The sequence below is a fragment of the Electrophorus electricus genome, chromosome 11 (genome assembly GCF_041902795.1).
Source record: "Electrophorus electricus isolate QZ-2024a chromosome 11, ASM4190279v1, whole genome shotgun sequence".
NCBI classification, from domain to species: Eukaryota; Metazoa; Chordata; class Actinopteri; order Gymnotiformes; family Gymnotidae; genus Electrophorus; species Electrophorus electricus.
The window spans coordinates 15,147,501-15,162,500 of record NC_137507.1 but is presented as its reverse complement, the minus strand read 5'-3'; the positions used below and the strand labels follow the sequence as shown (position 1 = coordinate 15,162,500).

The 15,000-nt window shown below is 44.2% G+C and overlaps 1 protein-coding gene across 5 annotated transcripts in view; it reads right to left on the bottom strand.

The window, feature by feature from the left end:
- The window catches only part of phf21b (PHD finger protein 21B), a 62,077-nt gene that overhangs the window by 2,691 nt on the left and 44,386 nt on the right, over positions 1–15,000 (bottom strand). For all 5 annotated transcript variants that reach the window (XM_035527749.2, XM_081723500.1, XM_081723501.1 and 2 more), the window contains 10 exons: positions 6,810–6,902; positions 5,058–5,411; positions 3,787–3,921; positions 3,413–3,464; positions 3,242–3,318; positions 2,795–2,849; positions 1,259–1,281; positions 391–549; positions 185–251; positions 1–76 (listed from right to left, as the gene is read on the bottom strand). The exon at positions 1–76 is cut by the window's left edge and continues 28 nt beyond it. In XM_035527749.2, coding sequence (XP_035383642.1) covers positions 1–76; positions 185–251; positions 391–549; positions 1,259–1,281; positions 2,795–2,849; positions 3,242–3,318; positions 3,413–3,464; positions 3,787–3,921; positions 5,058–5,411; positions 6,810–6,902 — 1,091 coding nt within the window. The remainder of the gene's footprint in view (positions 77–184; positions 252–390; positions 550–1,258; positions 1,282–2,794; positions 2,850–3,241; positions 3,319–3,412; positions 3,465–3,786; positions 3,922–5,057; positions 5,412–6,809; positions 6,903–15,000) is intronic.

Here is a 15,000-nt window from a genome sequence, read left to right as displayed (position 1 = left end):
TCTTCTTTGAGCTGGGCGCACTCTTTCTTCAATTCACTGTTCCTCCTCATTAATTTCCTCTTCTCCTCCTCCCGCACTGCACACGTGCACAAACACACACATGTTACATGTCATTATCAACAACCAGTAGGTGAGCTTCAGCTGGCTAGACAGCAATGGCAGAAAGACCGTGGGAATGGCTTACCTGCTTTATGTGTGACATAGGACTGGACAAAGTTATGTGGCCAAGACAAGTTCTCTTTATTCAGGACCTTCAGAACAAAAACAGGGGGGAGAATAAGACAATCAAATGGACACCAGCTTTGTTTCTTCGTTTCTTTCCTCCAAATGCTCCAATGCTCACATTTCAGATATTTTTCAGATATGTTTCACATTTCAAGAGCCACCAACCTTCTTCTGGCACTTGGGGCACATCCACATGCCCTTTGGCGGGGCTTTGAGGGGCGGGGTTAAGCACTCTAAGTGGTAGACGCGGGGGCAGGTGTGGCACTGCTGAAGCTCGCCGCCCTCTTTACACACTGCACAGTGGTCATCGTGCTCTAGCCCGTCCTGCAACACAGAGGCCACGGCCAGCTCGGTTCAGTCTCGCTTCGCTGCAAACAGCCAGTCAGGCTTCCTGAGGATGCTTACCCAAGATAAACAAGAATGCCATCGGCAGACGAGCGGAAGTGGCTGTCATTTCTTTTGGAGGTTAGTGAGAAAGATTGTTAGGCCAGGAGCCGGGTTTTATTCCGGGGACTGCGTGTGATACCGTTTCTGTACGTCAGAACAACTTTTGTTATCCTATGTGCACTCTCATAAAAGGTGACTGTCTCAGAGGTGTGATTACAAAAGACAGAAACAAAAACAAATGAATGCATTTGTTTCAAGCTCAAAGTGTTAGTATGCTTGCTCTAGAAATAGCAGCCAGTGTACAGCTGGGTGAAGACCACCATGGCAACACCAACACTGACACATTCTGTACAGCAGTAAGTTGTTTGTTTCCCATGTCCAAGAACAAAAAAAACAGTGGATGTTGGCCGCTGGCCTGAAAACTTTATCGCACCTTTTAAAATGTGATGGATAGCCCTAGAAACCACACACAAAATGCACACCCATGCATATGCTCACACACACAAAGACACACACACGCACGCGCACACGCAAACACGTACACACACACACACACACACACACACACACACACACACACACACACACACACACACACACACACACACACACACTCACTAAGAGAATCCTGAGACTGGCTACATACCTTCCAACACAGATCCTCAGAGTCTGGTGCATGAATAGGAAGTAGACAATAGGTTAGTAGCTCGCACATTGATCAGACAGGATTTTTCATGGGTTAGATGTACAATTATAGCCATGCTGCAGAGCTCAGCACAAAGACAACAACGCTCAAGGTACGTCACTTTACAGCACAGTCTCCCATCGTGGCCCATATTCATCAAAGTTGCGTGCCGTTGAGCTTAGATCTGAGTTCCGAGAATAACGTAGGAATTACTGCATCTGACTTACAAGTGTTGTATAACAATATGAGCACCGACTGAATGGATGAAATAGCTGCAGTTCCATGGAAACACGCAACAGTCTCTTCTTCAGCCTTTGTGTCATATGCCTACCACACATCCCTAATGAATCCTCGTAAACACCGAGGGGAAAGCAAAGCCATCCTAGTGAAGCCGAGACAGATGCAAAGGCTTTGGGAAGTCAGCAGTACTAGCAGAAAAAACTCCAGTGGTTGTCTTTTAGTTTTCAGTTACTACTGAAGACCTAATTAGCTTTAAAAATCCTGCAAAATTATGAACGTTTATGAAAAGTAAATTATCCAAATGAATTCATGTCAAAGTACCCACCAACTTGTTGGCATTTTTCAAAATATTTTAATATTTTATATGCTTAAAATGACTGCACAATTATTATTATTTCTAATTTTATTATAGTTTATCATGTCATTACCTTGATAATAGCTATTCCATATGATGATTTAACATCAAAACAATCATTTTTAACATTTGATAAAATACTACAGCTCGTACTGATACGCCTGAGAAACAGCTCATTAATTAAACTTCTGGTCAGATTTGACCGTATACAACTTTGATGAATAAGGCCAGTATTCTTAGCACAAGCTAGTACCAGTCTTTAGCTCTCGAGGCTGTTCAATGAATGTGTCCCCAACAACAATCCAATTGAACACAGATTTAGCCTGTCATAGCTGATGCATATAGATGTTTATGAAGTGCTGTTGTTACTGGCTGATTACGAGCTAGTGGGTAGGCCTGAGAACAGTGTGTGCCAGCCGGTCCAGGGGCACACCTGCAAAACACTCTTTCCTGCATTCCCTGTTCAAAAACACTTGATTCAGGAAAGGTTTCGTAATTAGCTAAAGATATTGCTCAGGTATATAAAAGTGGGCACAATACAAGACTGCCGGACCATTCACTGGAGTGCAGTGCAGGGGGGAGGGGTGTTGTTTCCTCTGGAGACAAACACTGGAAATGGGACTGTATGAGGAAATAGCTGTGAGCGGTGTTTCATTTGTAGTCTATGCCAGACATGACTACATTCTAAAACTGCAACAAGCTGATTGCCTTTCTCAGTGCACAAACACTGCATTATTTGAGCTTGGGTCCTGCTTGGGTCACACCATGTTTGTGTGTGTGTGGGGGTGTGTGTATGTGTGTGTTAGCATGCACTGGGTCATGCGTGTGGGTGGTTCTTTATGCATTATTTTGTCAGCTCTACCCCAGCTGTGTTGTGTGATGAGAAGAGGAGTATATTTTACCTCTTGCTGATAGGAATAGCGGGTTGTTCAGATAATTTGATGCAAGTCTCTTGCGCTGGAAAGCAAAGAAAGAGACACTTTTAGCTCTTCAACCGAGTTCACCAAATTTACAGAAATCAACAATGCTTGTTTGTGTCCTCTCGTTCTGTTTAAACTACTGGACAAAACAAGGCATGTAGTGCTTGATTAGATCACATTTGTGCATTCTAGTGCGTAGAACAGAGTGTACTCGTATGGTGCAATTTGTGCACTTTGGGTAAAATTGCTCTGCAGGTAGCAGTGGAACCTATGCTTATGTTAACTACGGGCTTTTGTGCTCTGTTACTTTCCTGTTCGTTGGCCAAGTTTGCCTTTATGGTAGAACTCGTTCCCTTAAGGTACGCAGATCTGATGGTTATGTGACTCTTACCACTAACTACATATAAAGCAAAGCGAAAGCTATAGTACCTCTGGCTCAAAGAGACTGCTGTACGCAGGGTTGGCTGTACTCCTTCTCTTCCTCTCCTGCCTTTTGGTCTGGATCTCTGCCATATCCACAAGACGACACTGGTTAAGAAACAAGCTTAAATTTGGTGACTACCTCTCTGTAACTGAATGCTGTTTCAGACCTGAACTCACCTTCCAAGTGTTCAGTGGTGACCAGGCCAAGAGCTACCATGAAGGCAATTTTCTACAAGGTGGAAAGAGATGTAGATGTAGAAAGAGCATGTGAGGTAGTGCCTTGTAACAGTATTTTACAAGATTTCCAAGATTACAAGATTTCCAAGACAGAATCCAACAAAAATGATGCAGGTCTTTTGCTTCACCAAAGGGTCTAGATGTGTTAGGACAAGCAAAACAATCGTGTGCCAAGCTCCCTGGGACTCAGAGAGCTTATGCTTTCATGCGGTTCATTCCTGGGGCTACCTGTCTTAATTTCTTTCTGCCGAGCCATTCCAACGATGTGTCAGCCCTCATTGCTCCTGACTGCTCCTGAGACGCAGAACACTTACCTCTGGGTCTTCCTCCTTCTTCTTCATCTTGTGTGGGGAAGAGGGAACAGGGCTGGGATCCTGTGAGGGGCTCTCAGCCTGGGCTCCCGGAGACGTCTGTGAGCTGCTGGGAGCCTGCGGCTGGATAATTATCACCTGCAAACACAAGGAAACACAAACTTGTCAAAGAAATGGGGCTAAAAGCTCACCAGGGAGCTGTGTACTACTGTTCATGAGATTAATGTCAGTCTTTTAAAGGCAAGCAAAACAAAGCGTTGATATTACACAGCTAGACATCTATTGATAATGTGCAACCTCCTAAAAGATCTACTGACAGTAAATATGCCGCCCTGTCTCAGTACATGCCAGTGAGTTAAATCAGCTCTGCAACCTAGCTGGAGTATCTGTGGGATACATTCATGTCAATCTACAAATGCCACTCCCACTATGAACTCTGCAGATAGTGAAAGGTGAAAAATGTGGTATTGCTGTGTGTTGGATACATCATCCTTCAGTGCTGTCTACAGGAAGTAAGAGGGAACTGTCAGCATTGAAAGTCGGCTGTGACCTGTGGCTGTGTGGACCACTGCTCTCTCCTAACGACATCATAATGAGCCTCACCAATCTTGCCCGAGTGAGTCGCAAGCCTATTTTTCACCCCACTCTGAGATTAATTACTCCAGCAGGACTCGCATGCAGAGGTGAGTCGTCGTTCTGAGCTGCATGGGTGTCCTAAAGATTTTCTTGTCACGTACCAGAGCCTGGCAAACTTAAGTTGACTTATCAGGGAGCAGTTTCCCGAAAGCATTACAGTTTCAAGTCTTTGGGCTTAGAAGCTCATTACCATTTGTAAAAAAGTTTATGTAGTGCTGCCTTTTAGGATAGCAGACTACCTGATCATTTGGGCTTTTATGTGCCTCTACAGCAGAGGTGGGTAGCATAGGTTCAGAAAATAAACTTTTTGACATTGTTCCAACTGCCTAATGAGCTCGACCTAGCAGGTAGAAGTAATCTGTAAATGAACTCTGATAGGAAAGCATGACAGGACTTCTTTATCTTGAACTGAATGGTCCTCTGCCCCACAGTGATAACCATGTGGGCTCCAGAACCTGTATTTGAGTCAGCCTCCTGGATGCTTGTCACATACACCCTTTGGATCATTGAAGCTCACAGAGGACTTTTAGAGGAAGAAACTTTAGTTTTGGGGTCACCACTGGGTGAATTTTTCATTATAAGATGATCCAGGAGTGAGCGGTAAGGTAGACCCACAACCAATCTGGCTGGCCCCATACCTTACTGTCCGGACTGAAGAGCAACGGCTGCACTTTCACAGCTTCACTCACGGCCGCTACACCGTTCCCAGCTGGTGAGGCAGCCGAGATGATGGCGTAAGCCACGCCGGGGCTAGTCGCCGCCGCTGCTGCCACGGAGACGCTGGGCAGGGGCGGTGGGGGTGGTGAGCTGTCGGGCCGGCTGGCGGGGCCCCTCTCCGGACTGAAGGTGCTGTTGGCGACGGGCAGGGCTGGGCCCTGGCTCCTGGGGCTCACCATGGCGGTGCCTCGTGCCAGGCTCACGGGCTGGCCAGACTGCTGTTCCTGGCATGGGTTGTGCGGAAGGCTGTCTGGGATCAGGGTCTTTGGCCTTACCTGTTAGAAGGCAAGGGATCAAGTGTTCGCTCACTGCCAGCTCACTGAATTCTGAACACTAACACTAATATTACACTCCAAAAAAGGAAAACAGCTTAGGAGAAAGGTGGTGTTGGGAGACAAGGTAAGGTAACAAGGTAACATTTTTAACATTTTCATTTTTTAAACATTTACATTTTGCCAATGCAGCCCCTCTGCCAGAATGAAAATAACACCTGGAGAAAGGTTCTTTTGTAGTTAGTTATTAAACACACAGTCAGTATACATGAAAGTACATGAGAAAAGCCAAGTATAGTTCATTGTATTTCAGTAGATCAGCAGAGGTCCGAAAGACTACAGCTGTTAGCTACAAATGTTTAACAACAGATCTCAAACACATCACAAAATTAACTAAATAAATCCCCCTGACCAAAAATAAATAAACTACATTGTTTTATAAAAAAAGAAAATCAAAAGATGCATCTGTGTAAGATTAGAGACTGCAAACAGAGCATCAAAATGTCTGTTTGTTTTGTGTGATTGTGTTAATTTGCACAGTTTGTGGTCTGGCCTGTGTGTATGAGTCATTCTGCAGGGCTCTACAGTGCCCTGTGCTTGGGGCTGTACTGCCCCTCTGTGGTGTCACTGGTACTTGCACCAAATGAGTCTCACATGTGGCCTTATCAAATATCATCATCTCCATTGATGTCCGCTGATGAAAGCAGATGATCTGAACTATAGCAGGGATTAATAGCATCCAAAGCCCAAGTGGAAAGCAGCGCGCACTAGAAGCCTAAAGATTGATTAGCCTTGCGATATCTCAGGATAATCACTTGAAAATGCTCATGTGCTCTAATGGACTGCTGACTGTTTTAGGGCTAAGTGTATGTTTAATACCAGCTTTCTGTGGTTATGTTTGTTTTGTTTAGATATTGCTTGAGAAGTATTCTACGCTGTCTGCTCCAGTACATTTGTAGGCTGTGGGTGGGTTTGTATGCAGTGATTACAGGAATAGTCGAGAGCGCATGGTTTAGAACATCCCTCTGTGGTGAGCCTGGTGTTCTTTGAGAGTGTTTACCATATCTGGGACATAGTCTGCTGAACAGAGAGATGCTCTAGTAACACACAGTCTTCTTGTGTGTGTGTTTGTGTGTGTGTGTGTGTGTGTGTGTGTGTGTGTGTGTGTGTGTGAGTGGGGGGGGGGGGGGGGGGCTAGCTAATTCAGAAGCTCTCAGTCTAGCTTCACCAAAGCACAGAAGCAATGGAATCAGGCCGACCTTGTAGTGTGTATTATTGACTTGTATATCAAAGGAGGTATGTAACCTGATTTTTATATGGCACCTGAGGTTGGACAGGACTATGAGTTTTTATCTGCAGTGTGTGCGTTTGTGTGAGCGTGTGTGTGTGTGTGTGTGTTACCTGAGGTAGCACAGTGGGCGACTGCCCAGCCAGCCGGTGAAGAGAGCTGACCTGAGGCACCTTTATGGGAACTGCTGTGAAGGTTCCCAGCATCTGTCAGGGGAATATAGCCTGTGTTAATACTTGTCGTTAAACACAAAACAGCAAAATGTATATTTCTGTGAAAATGTGTTTCTAATCGACAGTTTTAAAAGTTCAAAAAGGAAGAAGTGAATGCATGTTGTAAAGTTTTCCCTATTTCAGCCCGAATAAATGGCAGCACTCATATACAGACCAAACAACATTTTTACTGTAGCAGCACCTCTGAAAACTGGATCTACCACATCGTCATCCAGCAACCACACTGTCCAGAAACGCGGCTACGGATAAAATTCCCTTTAGCTGTCTTCGGCTCACTGCTGTCGAGGAGCTCCAGAGCGCTTGTTACAGCTACTGGGTCAATGCTAATAAGCAAGCAGGGTAAGATCTGGGAATGTGTTCTTTAAGTCCTCTGCCACAGAGGATACTGAAAAGAAAATGCCCTCTTGTGTTCGTCACTCCGGGAAGGGCTCACCTCCGAGAATACATGCTGAAATGAATCTGCCGCACAAGGACACAGGAAACAGAATCGAGTTCATTAATCGACTGTATCAGAGTATGTTGAGTGGCTCATTGCTCAGGGACTAGCACACTCACCACTTGTTTGTCTTGGGTAATTTGACTTCCTCAGAAAGCCACATGTTTCTATTTTCATTTGTCAATTATTTCAGCAATCCATCTTATTTAATCTAGGTAACTTGGTAATAAATTTGTTATTTGAACAATTGCTAAAAGGCAGCAAGGTAAGAGAAATATATTATAGTTATACCTGTTGCCAGTTATGCTTACATACAAGAAAGGGTCACATTAGCTGCAATATACACAGCTTTGCTGCAGCTAAAACAACTCTAGGATTAATTAGCACTTTAATCTAGTGGTTGCTCAAGGAATCATTGATTATTTAGATAAGAGCAATGAATTGCGTGCAAGATTTTCAAATATACTGTATACTAATATTTATTATTAATTACGTACATATTATTTTCTTTATGCCAATGAAACTGAAAAACAGGCACTTAGAAGAGGTGTCCTGCATCTCTGACATGGAAGAAATAATTCACCAACAAAAATGTATATGTATTCCCCCAAACAATGCTCCAGATGTTCTGTCCAGCACTGAAAGCCTGTAGGTTGGGTGGGTAGCAGATTTCGACAGTGCTGATATAGTGTTCCCTCAAAGGAGATTTCCCTTGCCAGGTGACTAATGATCTCCAGTGAGTGAAATGAGATTGCAGTCTGGGGCAAGGCTGTGAGGGGGAGGGGCTGGCGTAGCAACCCCAATCTTAAACTAATAATGACTTTTTTATTAATCACCCAAACGTGGGTGAGCAGCCTAGCCTTTGCCCACATTTCAAAGTTGGCGTCTAAAATAATTATAGTCTAAAGCTAAAAATATCACCTTGTTGTTTTCCCTTCACATGTGAGCGACATTTGTGTTCATATATGCAGACTGAATAGTCTAAACATGTCTCCGGTTCATATTATTAACAGTATGATCTTTCTGTTACGCTTCAGATACGTCTCAGATTCAGATTAGTATGGGTTTTTTTTAATCCTATAGACAAGCAGCAAATATAAGCCTGCATTAGTTACTGCTCACAGCACGTGTATTTAAAAGTATGTTGGCACAGCATGTTTTGTTCCAGCGCAGTCTCACGTTTCTGCGGTAACGCTTTCTCCTTGTTTGCGGTCTCTTCTCCGTCGCCAATTTCAACAGTGCTGGCGGACAGGAGCTGATTAGCAGATTAGCTGCAACAACTCGTCTGCGGCTCCGCCACTGGCCATGACGTGAAATCGCGAGACATGAGTCTTAAGGCAGTGGGTCTGCCACGCTCAGGGCAAACGATGCACTCACAAACAGAAATTTCTGTGGTACAGGAGACGTGATCTGCTATTAGCATGGCGGAGAAGCCCTGGAGAGAGACCCTCCTTTTCATAAACCTTTTTTTTTTAAAAAACATTACATTATCTTTAATTAAAAAGACTGCATAATCTGTCAGACCTTCTTAGTACCACCATATCTGAATGTTAACTCTACACTTGGCGCTGTTAGGCACAACTCATTACACTGTAGCACTAGTCAGTATGAATATACACATGTTCAGTATGATCAGATAATATTTATAAGAAATAATCTGTGCTTCCTGGTGACATTTAGGTGCAGTTGATGATACAAGGCTTGATACAAAAGTCAGAAATGCCTTGAGAGTATGTGACTGTACATGAATAATTCTATGGCATGTATGTATGGCTGTTTGACAGAAGCATCGCCATGAAATATTGGGAACAGGATTGTATTGGACCAGTTCAGCTGCCCTTGAAGGTCAGCCTTTCATGAGGAGAGAGAAATACAATTCTTCTGGCCTGCCACATCACCCAAGCTCACGCTGTTGATTTACTCCCAAACCTAATATAATGATATGCTATAACACCTTATAGTGATAGGCTTATATCAAGTGAAAGGTTGACATAGGACTCAAATAACATACTCTCTTTCTCTCAAAGTATAGTGTGTGACTGGCAGTTATAATCTGTTAAGTGTAATAATAATAATTGATCATTTTGAATAACTGCAGATGTGCAGTTGTTTTACTCTATAAACATTCAGTTTCGTGTCTTCCTAAAGGTTATGTTCTTCCTCTGGTTTTCTCTGGCCCAGTGAGCTTTGCTCTTTTTGGGGGGCCTTCTCTGCCCTCTGCAGAATCAACGAGCAAAAAAATGATCTTTCCTTCTTTTAAAAACATGAAACCAATCAGACTCGGTCCTGCTGTAAAACCCCTTCCCTCTAATGAAAAGCCAAGAGAAAGGCCGGGTTTGAGGGAGCGAGGTTGGCGGGTGGATGGGGGGGGGGCTAAAGGCCCGTTCCCATGGCAACAGCCGAGATGAAAATTCTCCCTCCATGAGGACATTCATTTTCGTAATTGCTGCCCCCTGCTCCCCAAACCCCACCAACCTTCTCTTAGGCCTCCTCTTGAGTAAGAGTGCCATAACCCTGGAGTTGTTTTATTCCTGTTCAGTCTTTATTTTTAAGTAGTGAATTAAAAAAAGTAGTGACGCCACTGGGCCTGTCTGGACGTCACCGTGCGACACTCCCTGCCCCCAGAAGCCCTCTCTAATCCATTTTCAGTCTTGGTGAAGATGTTTGTGGGAGGTGGCCAGGAAGGCCAGGAATACACGGCATCATATTCCTGGAGGTATTCCATCCAGGTATGAGGTCTTTTTTCTGAACCCCACTGAGCTATAAACCTCCCTGATGGCGCATTGACTGCACCCAATTTCACTTGCCATTTTGAGGGGGGCGGGGGGGCAGGTTTAAGCGTGTCTTTCATCGAGCCCTGTCCCCTGTCTCCTCCCTCACAGCTGTCAAGAGGGAGAAAGAGAAGACTTTAGCCTTTCTTTTCCTCACTCCCTCTCCATCACTCACTGAGTTGAAAAAGCCTTTCAGGAGGCAGGCATTATTCCTTCAGACGCTGACATTTCAGCCTGGCCTCAGGTGTCGCCTTACTTGTGCCAAAAATACCCAGTACAGCTTTAGCTTCCCAGGCTGTGCATCGTGGAGATGTACGCAAGCACAACCCGCAACTCTTCAAACCCAGAAAACAGAGCTCCGAAACCTTCATCTGAAACGTCTTTTACAGCCGGACCCCCTTTTTTCTTGATTCGTAAAGCATTTGGTTTATCCATCACCGCTGTGCACATGTCGTGGCACACGGCAGATCCCTTGTTGTATATTGCTCAGGTTATATTAAGGCGAGGGAGCCGATGCTGTTGAGAGTTCTGATCTATGGACTGTGAGAGAGGAGAGAGTGGAACAGAGGGCCGGCGTTTATCTCTTTAGACTGAGAGCGAGGCAGGCAGAGGAGTCCGGGTCGCCTGTCGGCCTCGGGTCTTGTTATCTACTCTCCATGTTATCTAATACACGTATTCTCATGCATTAGTGACAAGCTCTGGGAAGAAGAAGCAGGGAATCAGAGAGGGAACAGTGGCTGGAGAGAGAGTGAGAGAGAGAGAGAGAGAGAGTGAGAGAGAGAGAGAGAGAGAGAGAGAGAGAGAGAGAGAGGGTTTACTTTAACAGGCACATTTCACTTCTAAGAATCTCTCGTTCTCTCGTTTCTGCCATTCTCTCACTTGCAGGACCGAAGGTTCCCCTGCCATGGCCACGTTTCTATACACCTTCCTCTCTATCTCTGGAAGCCTGGACCTCCTCTTCCCCATCGTCAGCTGTGAACTGTGACAGCTAATCACTGGAGCAGGCCACAGAAACATGCCTGCCGTGCATGCCTGCATAGGCCAGCCACTCCGCAGGATGTAACAGGAGCTGACATTATTTTGTTTCAAGTGACTTCCGCTGGGTCCCTATGCAGTGTGATATCACGTGGCCATGGGCTGCTTAACACGGACATTTTTTTGAGGGATCAAGGGAATGGAACAAAGATTCGAGTTCTTGATTCATTTCAGTGCAAAACTGAAATGCCCTCAAAGATCAAAGTTACTTGAAATCTACTATCAAGCAGAATGAACCAAAAGCTGTTCAAACACTAAACCAAAGGTATTGAATCTTGGAGCAGGCAGATGCAGCCTCCCTCAGGCTTTCACTGCTCTCTCTCTTGCTCAGGTTGGCCTCCTTACAACCCCTGGAACACAAATGCAACAACCTGATAAGATCCTCTGCAAGAATGTGGCTCAGCCTATTCCAGGAGTAAGGAAGTGGCAGCCAGGAAGAATGGGAAATGCAGTTTGCTGGGTCAATAAAAGGAACTACTAATCACATGTTTTATGTGACTAGAGTATTTTCAGTGATTACTGCACAAAATATGGTTCAAAATATGGCTCTTAGCTTCTTTTCAGCCCCATATAATAGTATTGAGGTCAAGACCATACCGTAGAGACCATATGATTTCCAATAAAAATTAATCTCTGTGCTCTTCAAAAACACAAGTGATGAGAGGTGTCTAATTTCAGCACTGTTAAGGCTCAGGTTTTTAGAGTAGTTTGTATAATTTTGTATAATTTCAGTTTTTACCCACACATGTAGTCTTTTTCTACTTCATTGGGTATACACAAATGTAATGTAAAAATAACCTGGTGGCGTGGGTTTGTTTGTAATTGCTAGAAGCATATGCAATTAGTCTGATGATTGATACTATATTGCAAAAGCCAGCAAAAGTATGTCTGAGACAGTGATAATGAGAACAGACAACTACAAACCTAATTATTTAACTTTGAAAGTTAATTAGAATTTGAGTCAACCAGATTACATAATTCTGTGTATTTCTCCAAATGAACGGAAATTTTCAGTATTAGAGGGAAACAGTTGTTTTAAACAATATCTCCTTAACTGTGCACCTCTATGACAGCAAACAGTATATAACGATTTTATTCTTCCACAGATCTGCGGCATGCAGTACTGCTGACAGCCACTTGGGGGCAACCAAATGTGAACGAGCAGAATGCCATCGTCAAACAAGGAGTGTATGCTTACACCCTCCCCAACTTGAGCAGGTGGGCTTGAATGGAAATCACATCTAGGAATGAAACTTTTATTACAGGAAAGAGAATACTTGACCAGATGTACCCCAGTGAAAGGACTGCTGAATTGCAAGCAGACAGACCAGAAAGGATTTTGTGTTTCACTCTGCTCTGCTCCTTCTTTTGAAAATATACAGTGTGACTGATTTGCTATGTCTTGGATTGTCCTGGCTATATCTGACTAAATGAAAAACACCTCCACCTGACAGGCACACATCCACACATACAGCACACATAAATGGCACAGATGTGTGAAGTCACTATGATCGCACTGAATGCACCAAGTGAAGTGAAAAAATGTCTGATGCTCACAGTTCTCGCCTTGGTGTGATCACACCACTGAACTCTGCCGACGTCCTGAAACGCAGAGTATATATAAAGACCCGAGTGCACGAGTTACAGTAGTCGGAGGACAGGGGCTAAAAAACAGCAGTCACAACGTGACACCAGAGCCTCTCTACCCGCACTGACCCCTCTGCGCACACGCAGGCCCCGGGCAGTTCCGTTAGCTGTGTAACTCGCACATGCCAGTAGACAGCAGAGCTCGTGCGACTGTCGCCTGCTGGCGTGACGAGCAGCAGCCCGCCTCGCTCGTTGGCCACAGGGCCAGCAGCTTGAAGTCGCGGCCGGAGCCAGCAGCGTCCGGCAATCTCCGGAAAGACGGCTGTATGTAGATGCGTGCGTGTGCACGCAGAAGTATGTAACTGGGAACAAAAGAGGACTAACTGCCGCAGTGGGGGCGTTTCCAGTGTGAACTGTGATTAAGACGTGTTCAGCGGAGGTCAGGGATGGCATGACCACTGGCTGCCACTTCAAGCGCGACGTGCCGCACTCCTCGCCCCTGCCACTCTGACAGGGCCGGCCAGCCGTAGGCCGAGCCGACCCCAGCTGTTGTTAAAGGTGATAAAGACTCTGCCTTAAAAACCTTCCAGAAGCCATAAAACAATTAGATATAAAGGAAGTGTTTATCAAAATAACCAAGACCAACCAAGGTTTTGAGTCTTTGCTTTCTTACTGAAACTTCAGAGCTAATTTTGTTCAAAAGCAATTAAGTGTCCATCAATTATAACGATGTAATTATTGCACATTTGAGATGTGTTTGAAGTAAGATATTCATAAACTCTCAGTGTATGACTGTCAGCATCATCGCATGCCTGATCTTTGCATTTGTGTTCAAATATTATGAAAGCATAACTGCTATTCTCATCTTATTTACTTTGATTTCATGTACATGTACATGTGCCCTGCTGTGAGGTGTACTGCTGCAATCACGTTACGTTTCACAGTGCTTGTCTTGCGATTGCCTTTCTTGTCTTAATGTTCATAGGTTAGGCTGATCAAACATCCTCTTTTTCCCGGACATGTTCTCTTTTCCTAAAATGTCTGAAATATCGAGGATTTGACCTTCCTTTCACATTAACATTTGCTTTCTCTAGTTAACCATTAACCATTCTTTACAGGTCCCACCTTCTCACACACCATGAGCAATCATTTGCATATCCTACCCACAAGCGCCAATCAGACTGCTTCTCAGTGTGTATGGGTATGTAGCTGCTTCACAGAGGCATATGGCCAGAGAAGAAATATGAAGTTTATCTTCAATATGATCTTTTGTATGGTGCCTTAAAAAGGCATTAAAAATGGCCAAATAGAGCTGACAGTGATACTCTGAAGTGTACAGCAGGAATGTGACATAAATCAGTCTTCTTACGCTCAAAAACCACCACCTACACTCAGATTAAATTACATCTTTGGATTGTAATCTAATAAAAAATGAAATGAAAAAACAAATCTGACAGAATTATAGATGTGATGTGGCCAGAGATTGTGTACAAATTAGACTTGATTCCCACATGTGGACTGCACATCTGCCTTGTTAAAATGGCATTTTTGTATCTATAACAGATTGATCTTCAGGAACGTATACCCAGGTGCATCAGTGCTACTGAAAAAAAAAAATATGGAAACTGATTTTCATTTATTTTGACCATGAAAATGAATAGGAAGATAATCTGACTAGGCCTCCCCTCTTTTTTGAAAACCAAAGAATGTTTTTTTTCACCCAATAATAGGTGTACCTCCGTTTAGGTTCACAACAATAAAACAAAATAAACAGAATAAAACAGAATAAAAGTGTAGTCATGTCCTTTCAGTAATATCCTGTTTTGATTAACCATTTATAAACGCAAATCTTAAAAAAAAAAGCTTATTGATCTGACAAAGGTCACTGAACAACAAACTTCCCACCTAAGAATCTTCCAGGCAAGTCTCTCAGCGCAGAACTGGAGTGCTGTAATACCGCTGGTCTCCAGTCTGCCATTCGGCACGTCACTGTGAGCTGTCTCGTTTCCTTGCTGACCTAAATCAACATGCTGTCACCGCAAAGCGGCTCTTCAGTCATATGTGTGTGTGAGGTTCACACTCTGCAACAATGTGCCTAATGTGTGCGCCCATGCGTGCACCCGGTCCACTTACACCTCATTATCGATCTTCAAATTAGTGGCCAGGTGGCCTGTACACACACCCTCACCTCATCTGCTCCCCCGACAACCGCCCGCCAACGAAATGGCCTCTTGGTGCTTCT